This window comes from Octopus sinensis, linkage group LG8 (assembly GCF_006345805.1).
Source record: "Octopus sinensis linkage group LG8, ASM634580v1, whole genome shotgun sequence".
NCBI classification, from domain to species: domain Eukaryota; kingdom Metazoa; phylum Mollusca; class Cephalopoda; order Octopoda; family Octopodidae; genus Octopus; species Octopus sinensis.
The window spans coordinates 61,500,342-61,512,841 of record NC_043004.1 but is presented as its reverse complement, the minus strand read 5'-3'; the positions used below and the strand labels follow the sequence as shown (position 1 = coordinate 61,512,841).

Sequence of the window (12,500 nt, the reverse complement as noted above, 5' to 3'; positions counted from 1 at the left end):
TTGTATCTGGGCGATAAATGACAAAATTAAATGCGCAGCAGTGAAAACATTGCATTGTTTTTTATGCCCTTTACACAACTTGATCAAACCACGTCGGCGATTTGAACTGAAAAGTTGGCAATATAAAAGGAGCATTACATGATCAAGTACTGCAGAAATTATTATCGAGGCTCACTATGATAAAAATATTTTACCTTGTGATTATTTTGTTAATAATTTTGAGATAAAAATGAAATTTCGCTAGAATAAAAAAAAATTAAAAGATGCTGTATATATTGTATATAAAATATAACAAGTGAACGGAAAATTAGTAATATATAAGACAAAATAATTAATGGTATTTTATTATTTACAGAATCTCATATTAAACACAATGTCTGTAGATGTAATAGCATTAGCTGCAGTAATTGAATGGATTTGTTCATGACTTGTTTCGTCGAAGTGGCAAGCACAAGTTGTAACCATCAAGGAGATGGGCAATTAGACAAAATCTAAGACAAGTAGCATCTAATACTTACAGATGTGTAGGTCTCCATAGTTATTTCTGCGTCAAACATACCAGAGGCTTAGGGGAATTGGTGAAGTTATCGCTATTGCTATCAAATGTATATTAACGTTAATAATCTTTGCGTCTGGGGAAAGTCATTTTCTTCTTTTGCCTTAGTCGGAAAAATTTCTTCATACTATACTGGGGCACCGCATTGAATTTTCAGTTGAATGAATCGAGCCCAGTACTTCTTTTTTAAGCTTGGTTCGTATTCCATCGATTCCATTGGCGAAATGCTAAGTAATGGCAATGGAAAGAGAACGATACCGGTTGTCTAGTGGTGTTAGGCAAACAAACACAGACACACACATAAGTGTGTGTATAGATATATATATATATATATATATATATATATATACGACTAATTACTTTCAATTTCCCTCTATCAAATCCACACACAAGGCTTTAGTCGCCCCCCACCCCCGATGTTACCTGATAATACACCTGTCCAAGCTGGGACTGAACCTGAAACCATGTGGTTGGGAAGCGCAAGCTTCTTACCAAAAAGCCAGTCCTGCGACTGTAGCACACGGCAACGCCTGCGTCTATATATATATATATATATATATATATACACACACACATATATATATATATAAACAGACGCACACGCACACACACACGTACACACACTCACACACACACACACATATATATATATATATACATACATAAATACATACACATATACATGCACGCATACGCCACGCATTCATACACACACATGCACACTTGAAAGGCGAGGTGCATCGAGCAAATAAGAGAGACGCATTAAAGAATTGTGTGTAGATTACATGTTTGTTTGAAACGTGGTTATTATCTTCTGACACGTGTTCCAAGTGATTTCCATTCTGAAGGCGTGTGAAAGGTGATACATCTCTATATTTGTAATAGACTTATAATTGTTAGTTTATATCCAAGTGTTTTGCTTGTCTACTGGTTTACCTGTTGCATTTGTTGATTGGCAGTTATATTTCTGCTTCTTTGTCGCATTCGAAAAGAAAAAAAAACTAAAATACATTGAGTTAAAGCAAAGTCTATAGTAAAATAATAGACGGATCTGGAATGAATAATTAAACAAAAAAAATAAACGCCTCATAAAAACTTTCCAATGCAGATGCAATAATTATCGCAGCAAATCAACATGTGCAAAAGGCAAAAATTAAATTACAAACTACCACATTACATCATACACACCACAACATATATGTACATAACTACCGACCTACTAATATTTATATTTATATATATATATATATATATATATATATATACAGATTTCCTTGAAGGTGTAATGTAACAAGTCACATTTATTCCGTAGCAAATAAGTTATTATGTTAAAGCACCGACGGTTCAGCAAATGTGTGTGTACACACGAACGCGCACACAGATACACACACATACATGCATGGGTGTATGTATGTATATACATACATATATATATATATATATATATATATATATATATATATATATATATATATATATATATAAACGTTACTCTTCCGGTAAAGTAATATCAACAAAAATGTACGCCATCTGGTCAGAGATAAACATTGCTTAATGAACACAGTATATGTTACGTTGTGCCGAAAATAATGGCGGCTCTAAGTTTTGTGTTTTAAAACGCAATCTTTATCATACTATTTTAATTATATCTTAGATGAATTTCGACATTCTTAATAATTGTTGTATGCTCTTTAATAAGTTTCTACGTATTTCAGGCAGAAAATATTTTTGAAGCGTAGGCGTTCTTAATTACGAAGATGATAATAAAGGACCTTCGCTTATTTTTCTTGCGTGAGTTCAAGCTTGGGCAAAATGCCTCCCAGAATACTGTCAATAAAAACAGATTCCAATAGAAATGTAAGATGAAGGAAAAAAGAAAAATCGTCTGCGATTCATATATGGCTACATATCTACATATATTCTATTCTTTTATTCGTTTCAGCCGTGTAGATCTGGTCAGGCCGGACCACCATAGTTGTTTTCCTGACTTCCTCTGCCTGGTGGGTTCCTCAAAAGTCGTGTATGTGCCTTTGTACCAACTGTTGTTCCATTTGGTGCATAAGGGACTTGGATTCTATTGTACGTCCCTGGATTCATCTGTACCTCAATGAGGTTTGTTGGTGATAAAAGGGCGATATCTATTTCCGTTTTGACGGCATCGACGTCCACACTATGCAGATATGTTAACTTTTGTGGCAGATATTGATAGATAGAAAGACAGACTGATAGATAGTCTAATATATATATATGCTTTTATTTTTTTACTTGTTTCAGTCATTTTAATTTGGCCATGCAGGAGCACCGTCTGAAACAGTTTTAGTTGCAGAAATCGATCACAACTCTTATTCTTTTTAATCCTAGTACTTATAATATCAGTCCCTATTGCCGAACCACTAACTTCTTGGGGACATATGCACACCAACAATGGGTGCCAGGCGATAGTGGACACACTCAAACAAATACACAGAGACAAACACACACGCATAATACATACATATTTATCTGTATGTGTGTCTTTTTTCTCTATCTGAATGCGTAACTGTAAAAATTTTACGTTGGTTGTTAGTAATCATTGTGAGAATCTATAACAAGAGCACGCAACTACATGCTATGCATATGGAAATGAAGTAATATTCTGCATTCCAATAATCGGACAGCAATTTTTATGAAAATCAACAATGAAACATCATTCTTATATTGCCTTCGGAAATACTACATAGCTTATACTGAACATATGATTGTGATACGCACTCAAAATGGCTACCACATTATGTTATACGTCCTGTCACATTATTAATCGCTTCTTGTTACAAATTATGGTGGAAGTATGTGATAGAAATGGGTATGTAATAATTAGAATCTGCTAACGCAACCATAAAATATGCTCTCAGTAGCTGTATAATAGGTAAACCGATGTAGCATCACCGAGCTTTCACGTTGATATAGAATTTGCTGTTGAGAAATGTGTGAAGTTGACTTGAGAGTCCGATGTACTAATCAACAACATCAATGCTGATGATCGTGTTTTGTTCGTAACATCCAGTTTCTCGAAGGAATACCATTGAAAACGTAACTTAACTGAAGCATGTCCAACTTGAATGAAAATAGGTAAAACCCTATCAGAAATATGTAGAATGCACGCTGATTCGTTTGGACCTGACGTAATTCCATCAATTCAGTGTACTATAACATTAGAACTACTTTTCACACATTTTATCAATGCTGGCCTTAAGAATCACACTTTGTAGTGACATTTCAAACATTAATAATAATACGGTCATAAAAGTGACAGCCAATCGATCACAACTCTTATTCTTTTTAATCCTAGTACTTATAGTATCAGTCCCTTTTGCCGAACCACTAACTTCTTGGGGACATATGCACACCAACAATGGGTGCCAGGCGATAGTGAACACACTCAAACAAACACACAGAGACAAACACACACGCATAATACATACATATTTAATTGGAGGTGTCGCAATTTTTTTTTCGTATGGCTGGATAGACGTTTCAAACAATATCTAGTAAGCCATGATTTTGACTTTGCATATCTCAGTATGTAGACAACAATCTGGCCAGGAGAAATGTTTCATACATTGATGAGTGGATGAGTGAGGAATGCAAAATGATAGTGACGGAGCATATACGCAGCTCCAACTACATGCTACACTTCTAGATACACCAGTAAAAAGTAAGCTTATCTCAATAAAGTATTGTGGAGAGAGGATGTCACCCTCGTGAAAAACTCGAAACTGTGCCTATAATAATCACGCTATAGTAAACTTTGTCGAATATATTTGAGATTAGGACGAACAGGGCTATATCGGAAACTACCAAAATTAGCATATTTTTGGTGACACAGTACTAGGAATTAAAAAGTGACACCACTATTTCAGCCCTAAGAACGGTAAAGGCGCCCTCAGCACTCACACACTTTCTGTGATAACGCATTAGTACATAAGGACTAATATTCTTACGTGTCAGGCACTATTGCTCTTAAAGATCAAGGTTGAGTAAAACGGTGTGTAAGCAGTAATTTAGATTTAAATACTCGAGTGGAGTTCCTACAGTAAAATAAAGCCATTCGGTCTTTACCAGCTAGAAAAGTTGGTATCCTTGCCTTCTCTTAGCTACTTAACTTTTTGCAATCACCTCGTGCCTCAAAAGCTTGTTGCATCTGCGTTCAATATGTAGTGGGCTAAATAGTCACCTTTATTCGTTAAGTTTACGGAATTCTGGATAAAGCTGAACAGCGTCGGTGTCTGTTGATGACGCACTCCCTGACACAACTTTTCTGGCTTAATTATATCTTCCAAGGTGTTTCTGTATAAGCCAATGGTTAACTTGGAAAGTATATTTGTCCTTTCTAACAATATCGGTGCACACAATCAAGCTCTTATAAGTTTGCTTAAACTTATTTTGGATACGTTTATTTGACATAGGATGCTGCTTACTATTACAACCCTGCATCGAAAAATGCATTCACCTTAACAGGTGATGAATAAATTCCCATTTATGACTGACGATTCAGTTCATTTATCTAGGGATGGCTTCCTTGGGTGCTTCCATGATATCCTCCCACAATTTTTTAATGAAACGAATTTTTGAACGATTGGCCCCAGTGCTGTTGCCGATAGGAATATAAACTCTCGAATCTTATTTTCGATGTAAATTCTACGTTTTCGTAAAAGTATTCACTCGTCAGCATCATTAGGGATCAGGAACCGTGGTATTTCTTCTATGTGCTGGTTTAATATTGATGGGTGAATGTACATATATTTGCATAAAAAATACGCAGATTTGCAACACAGTGATATAAACACATGCACTAGTCACTGCATTCTGAACATAGTCAGAGGTTTTGTGGGTATATTTTGGCGTCCAAACCAGTGCCTTCGACTGGTCATTGTCTCCTCTTATTAAAGATTAATAATTGATAAACGTAACATGGTTCGCAATTGACCGTACCATTACATCCAAGATGAGTGAAAAATGGATATGAAGAATGAGGATAAATGTTTACTTTCTCGCATCCCACATGCTCAATTGTACCTTATAATTCTAAGACACAGAGAAATTAAATGATGGATCTTAACGTATTTCACCTAAATTCACTCTGTTGTTTCTGTCTTCGAAGATGAATGGAGGTGGGTGAGAGAGGATCAAACGGGTCAAATGAAGACATCTAAATTCAAATACATACATACATATATATATATAGCAACTACACACAGTTTTCTCTCCTTGTTTCTTTCTGTGTTCCTTTTTGTGGAAGAGCATAGGCTCGGAACGTAAACGACTTTTTCAATTCCCGAGCGTTATACTGATACATCTGTTTGTTTACTACACCATCTGTCTTCGACTTGTGTTTCGTGAATTCTCTCGCTATATATATACACGTACATATATAAACATATAACTATATCTATATGTGTATATATATATATATATATATATATATATATATATATATGTATGCATTTATATACACGATAACAGTAATGACGGTAAGTATATGTAAGTGTATGTTTGTGTGTGTGTGTATGTGCGTGTGTGTTTGTGTGTGTGTGTGTCTGTGTGTGTGAGTGTGTGTGTATGTGTGTACCTTGTGCAGAGAAGACGGAAAATAAAAAAAAGAGCGCGAGAGAATATGGTAGAAAGGCGGACAGAAAATAGTTTATTTTTCATTGCGAAGAAGATATTTTTTACTCAAAAGCGTATGTAAAGCAGCAACGCATTGCTGCGCGAATGTGCGCAAAATTCTCATTTCCTCTCACTCTGTAATTATGAGACCATATTCCCAAATGGGAAATTATTATTGCTACTTACTGATTGAATTCATTTCCGAGTCATACCAGGCATTCACTGAAAAAATACCATCTCCGTCATCTCTAAAATAAAAAAAACAAATTGTAAGTTTTGTCAGTGAACAGGTCGCGGTCTCAAATCGACGAAAATAGTTTGACAAATTAAATTTAAATGTTGAAGTGAATCTAACACCTTCCACGCTGCAATTGTTTTCGTTCCAGCACACGATCACAGATCAAGTCACTCGCTATGCAAGTACACCTCCGTATATATATATATATATATATATATATATATATATATATAAGCAAACCATCCACTTACAAAATAACAGAGTAGTAACTATATTAAGATGTAAAGTCAGTCGCCACATCAAAGTGACTGATAACCTTCAAGAGGATGGTAGGTTTTAGCTGCCTTAGCTAACAATGTGTATTGTATATAAAGGTTGCAGAGTCGCACCAGTTACAAACTGGCGGAGAATCTGCCTAGGGTTAAACTAGTAGTAACATGGAGGAGCCACTTTGCAGAAGACATTATGAATGAATTTATAGCTTCTTACTACACTACTGCTCTAGCAATCTGTAGGCTACGTGTTAAGATTATTTAGAACATATATTCAAATTTAATAATAACTTTGTTTCGTTGACATTTTCTTTTCACAGATGTAAATGGAAATGCTATTATTTTCTTGCAGTTATCTTCGTATTATATTGCTATCAGAAGGTGTTTGAGTGGCGGAATTTGCTGGATTACAAATGAAAAAGGATACACATTTTCCTACCTTGTTTCTACATTGTTGTTCATATTCCAACCATACAGTATTTGCCTTTCATCATTCTGGCAATAATAAGATTAGTCACCAGTGAAAGATTGGCCATGAATTAGTTGGCAATCAAACAAATTTTTCCTAAATTGTGGTCTTGTAATACAAATTAGATGTTTATATTTTTTTACCACAATACAGTTGATTGGTAAAAACATTGTCTGTCGACAAAACGCACTGCTTGGGATATTCTGGTGAACATGATTTCTTTTGGCTACATAAAGTTATATATATATATATATATATATATATATATATATATATATATATATATATATATATATTACGGAGATGTACTCGCATAGCAAGTAATTTGATCTGAGATCGTGTGCTGAAACGAAAACAATTGCAGCGTGGAAGGTGTTTATAAGCCATTTAAGAAACACACAAAAGCCGTTCGATTCACTTCAACATTTAAGTCGCGGATTTTAGCGACGAAAATATTTTGACAAATTAAACTTAAATGTTGAAGTGAATCGAACGGCTTTTGTGTGTTTCTTAAATGGCTTATAAACACCTTCCACGCTGCAATTGTTTATATATATATATATATATATATATATATATAAACGTGTGTGTGTGTATGTATATACACAATATATATATATCTTTTTGTGTATATATATATATATATATATATATATATATATATATATACGAATATAGTGTTTTTTGTGTATTTGTGTGTACAACAACAATGTATACATACAGAGATAGTTATTCAAAATATGCATTAACGCTTAATGTCGTTTGAAATTAGATGTGGATATAAAGAGTTATCATATTTTGATACTCTTGATGTTTAACGACGTGCCAGTGATGATAGAGCATTGAAATGATGAAATAAGTTCCATCTATAGTCATTTTGCAGACAGTGTAAGCATGAAGCCATTATAAAATGCTTTCTTTATGTTTAGAAATATATTTCCCAATTAATCCTTATAAATTGAGTAAAATCCTTGAAGCTCATTCATTTGTGAGAATCATATATTTTAAACAGTAAAGTTGATGATGAGTTAAATGAAATAGAAGATTTATAAATAATTCCCGATCTCCAAGCGGCGGATTATTTGCTTTGTAAATAAAGTAGAGTTTCGTATATAATATATAGTGAGTTGGAAGCTTTTATTCACTGAGATTACTCTTGAAAATATGCAACAAATTCTGCCAGAAAGTATTTAAAATCTGAGAACCCAGACAAGGGCGACGACGCTAATATATTCCATCGATTTTTCTTACTATTCAGAAAGGAGTATGAATTTACTGAAGCAGCGATTATTTATCCAGTTGTGTCTTTAGGTTATAATCTAAGTTCATGATAATTTCAGTTGTAATGTAATTTGAGAACTTCCTCACTGAAGACATATTTTGAATTACTTCAAGCGTTTATGTGTGATGTTGTGGAAGTCCCAAGGTAAGTTAAGAGAAGGCAAAATTACTTATTAAACGGGAAAGCTTACTGTTAAATCTCTTTCTGTTCCGGAAACATATAATTGATTGTAGGAGTAGTGATTGTCTTTTTCTAACTTCCGTTTGTGTTGGGGAGTTTTTTGTTTTAATTTATAAAGAGATCTACTAAGGCATATATAGCACTTATCTCCCTCAGTTGCCTTATATATGAAAGTTATACTTGTGATTGAGCTACTACAGTCTTTCTCTCAACGCATAATTATTTCTAGTGATATTTCAGATGGGCGCCGCATTGAATATGTTAATGTTATTTACAAATGCTTACAAGATATATACGCTTACGAATGATTCCCGAGGAATAGCAATAAATCCTCTCATAAATTACACATTACTGATTTACATGATGGAAGAAAACATTGGGTAGTATAATCCGCGACACACTATATCTAAAAGGTGAAGGGTTAGGTATGGTTGGATTGTCTTACTCTATCAGGATACCCAATTATTTCTGACATCAGGGTAAACAACAGCAATACATGCAAGTTTTACAAATCTTACGTTTGATTTACTGTTAAAATACGATAGTTTTATTTAGCCGTTAGAGAAACGAGTATTGTGGGAGATTCTAGGGATATGATGATATTCTTATCCCTTTATCCCCTCTTATACTCTGATTATCTTTAAAAAGGTTGTGGTTTGTTTGACACTCAATGCATGAGTCATGTCAGATATTAGTAGTAATAGTAACTTCTATAAACCAACCCAGACAGGTGTGAGACGTGTCATCGAGGGCTCGAATTTATCATCTTCATAGTATTATTTGTAGAAACCCTAGAATACAGAAATGGAGCTACCCGATCACTGGTAAGATCGGGTGAAGTGTTGTGAAGTGGACGAAACATTTAAGTACGTAGTATTAATCTGGGAAGTATTTTTAACTTTAGGTTATTGTACGACATAATTTACTATCAACAAATCTCAATATTTTACAACTTTTAGGTTATGAACGCAGTATAATTAATAAAATGAGACTCAAATGGAATGCTATGGTCATTATTGACCTTTCTATAGCGAACCTTTCTATACTGAGCTTTTAAATCACTCAGTTCGTGACAGCCATCTTATCACACAAATGTTTATGATTTAGTATAAAATAGTCGGTCGATATTGTTGCTTTTTTTCTTTTTACCATGTTTTATTTAAACAAGCCCATGATATTTTAGCGTCTCCTCCTAACTCCACGGAAATCAATATATTCTTTTCTCTCCCCTTATTATATAACCAGTTTGTTGATTTTATAGAGGAGACATTTATTTTGTGAGATTGATGTAATCACCACGGAAACTAGTGATTACAGATAATAGAATATTACATAAATTCTTTATGTTTCAGATAAGATCTGATAGATATAACTGATGTTATTGTTAAAAACTTTTCACGATGAATAGATTTAGAAGAATGAAAATGAATTTTGTTTCTGTGCTATCTCGAATAATGTATTCCTGTGATCTCATTTGGGTGTGTTTCTATAATATGTATTCGTTGAGAAGTTGTTTATAATTAAAAAAATAACTGGTGATTATCTAAATTTGAATGGTCACAGTAGGTTCTTTTGTTAAGGAAATTCTGATATTTAATGCCTTAGTCAATGAGGAGAAAGCAGCCAGCTCTTATTAACTTTTGCTCGAACTTCCGATTCAGTTCAGGAAGATTGGGCAATAAAGCACGGCGATGTGTTAATGAAGGAGGAATTGGATCCGAGTTCAAGTCAGCTTCAGATCAGTTTGCAATTGAGTGGATCCGTTAAAAGCATCCAATGGCGGTAAGAATATTAAGCTACATAAAGAACGAGTTCTAATATCCAAGAACACTTACAGTTAACAAACTTGCATTAATAAATGGTTTCTGATTATATCGAATTTTTTTCTCAACCAGCTTTGGTCGATATATCTCAGACAGATATATCGAAACTGGAACGAAAATTTACGCAAGCAAAATTCTTGATCACATATTCATTCATAGCACCTTTTCTCTTTTTATAAATACATGAACCGCACAGAAGTTTACACAAAACTGACAGAGTAAGAGAAATGTGAGAAATCCATAAAAATTGCTAAACATTTCTGTTTTGTTCTTTTATATATAAAATATTCTATACAAATCTCCATACGAAGAAAGAGTTGCGTCGCAGCTGATACATTCCAATATATAAAATGCATTTATTTTTTTTTAAATACTTCTTTGATTTACTGAGGTACGGCGTCTGTGTCCGGTTTTTCCCAAAAGAATTCTACGTGATATGATTTGATTTTAAAGAATTGCAAAGCATAAACGTTTATCTACCATCTCTTTCATCCAGCGGCTCTATAGGAATTGTAGTTTTACTTCAAATTGACTGAGAAGTGAAGGCTATGTATACTATATTTTCTGCATGAGACCTCAAATAACTTACTTTTTTTCTATTAATTTACTGAACAATGAAGCATTTATCTCAAGAAGCAGCTGCATCAGCAAGAACCTTCAACACTAAACGAGCAAGAAATTACAGCTGAATCTTCTACAAATCATATCCCACTATCTTAAAGAAATTATGCATTGGATTATATTATACTACATATACTTTATCTACATTAAAAATGTGAATATTACGGATGCTTTTATATCATACTGTGATTTAACACCCTTATTCAACCTTTCCTGTATCTAGACGACAGTCTATCTAAGTAGTATATATCTAACATAACAATAATTCTTTATCCTATATTATATTTAAAATACATATCATAATAAAAATATCAGCGCCTCCTTATTTTTGGGGTAGCATCATGCTGTAATTGATATTGATCTCATGAGACAGCTTTCTTATGTTTCATTCTATTTTATTGTATTTTTTTCGTATAACATACTGGTTGGTATTTATTCAAGGATATATGTATATGGTGTGTACGCATGTAAGTATGCAGTACATTTTATGACAAGTTACGGGTTTTAGAATTTGAGTAATACAAACTATTGTGCACTCTAGCCTAATCAGTTTAATAAATATAAGGGAGAGAAACATAAAATAAATCATTCAAATGAAACCAACACACACATATTCAAAATCTTACCCCTTTCGGTTAGGCTTTTCACGTAACTCTGTTAAAGACAGCTTCAAACTTTTTGACTTGATTTGAATTATATTCCGGAAAAAGTTGTTAGCTGTGATCCTCATCTAAAGTAGAAATAGAACACTGATCATATTTACGAAAACAATCTAATTTACATACAGTTTTCAAGCTACATTAAGAGACTTGATTTAATGAGGGAGCTTCTATGCAGTCATTTACTGTCATAGAAATAGACGTCAATTAGCTCTTAAACTACTCCAACCTATATTGAATGTATACACTTGCATACACACAGATCAAAAACCACGTTGCCAAAAATATACGCGAGATCAATCTTCTTTTTTTACGCCCGTTTCAAGACTAGCCAGGCTCATAGACCCGGTTTCCCGGTTTCCCGGTTTCTATGACATATGTGTTCCCCGAAGCTGGACGGGACGCCAGTCCATCGCAGCTTTACTCAAGAAACAGGAAGGAAGAGTGAGAGAAAGTTGGGGCGAAAGAGTGCAACAGGGGTCGCCACCACCCACTGCTGGAGCCTCGTGAAGCTTTAGGTGTTTTCGCTCAATAAACACACATAACTCCCGGTCTGGGTATTGAAACCGCGATCCTCCGACAGCGATTTCGCTGCCCTAACCACTGGGCCATTGCGCATACACCGCGAAATTAATCGCTATTCCTAATATTTCTGAGCTCATTGAATGCGTAAGTTCCACAATGACTATTTTCAAGTATTGGCTATTCCATATAGGTTTCAATCTTCCGACAACGAGATTTCAGTCAAGTGAAT

General features: G+C 34.1%; 1 protein-coding gene across 2 annotated transcripts in view; it reads right to left on the bottom strand.

The window, feature by feature from the left end:
- Positions 1–12,500, bottom strand: part of LOC115215057 (endothelin-converting enzyme homolog) — a 157,424-nt gene that overhangs the window by 72,045 nt on the left and 72,879 nt on the right. For both annotated transcript variants that reach the window (XM_029784197.2, XM_036505420.1), the window contains exons 5-6: positions 11,714–11,817; positions 6,389–6,450 (exon numbers count right to left, since the gene is read on the bottom strand). In XM_029784197.2, the coding sequence (XP_029640057.1) occupies positions 6,389–6,450; positions 11,714–11,817 (166 nt within the window). The remainder of the gene's footprint in view (positions 1–6,388; positions 6,451–11,713; positions 11,818–12,500) is intronic.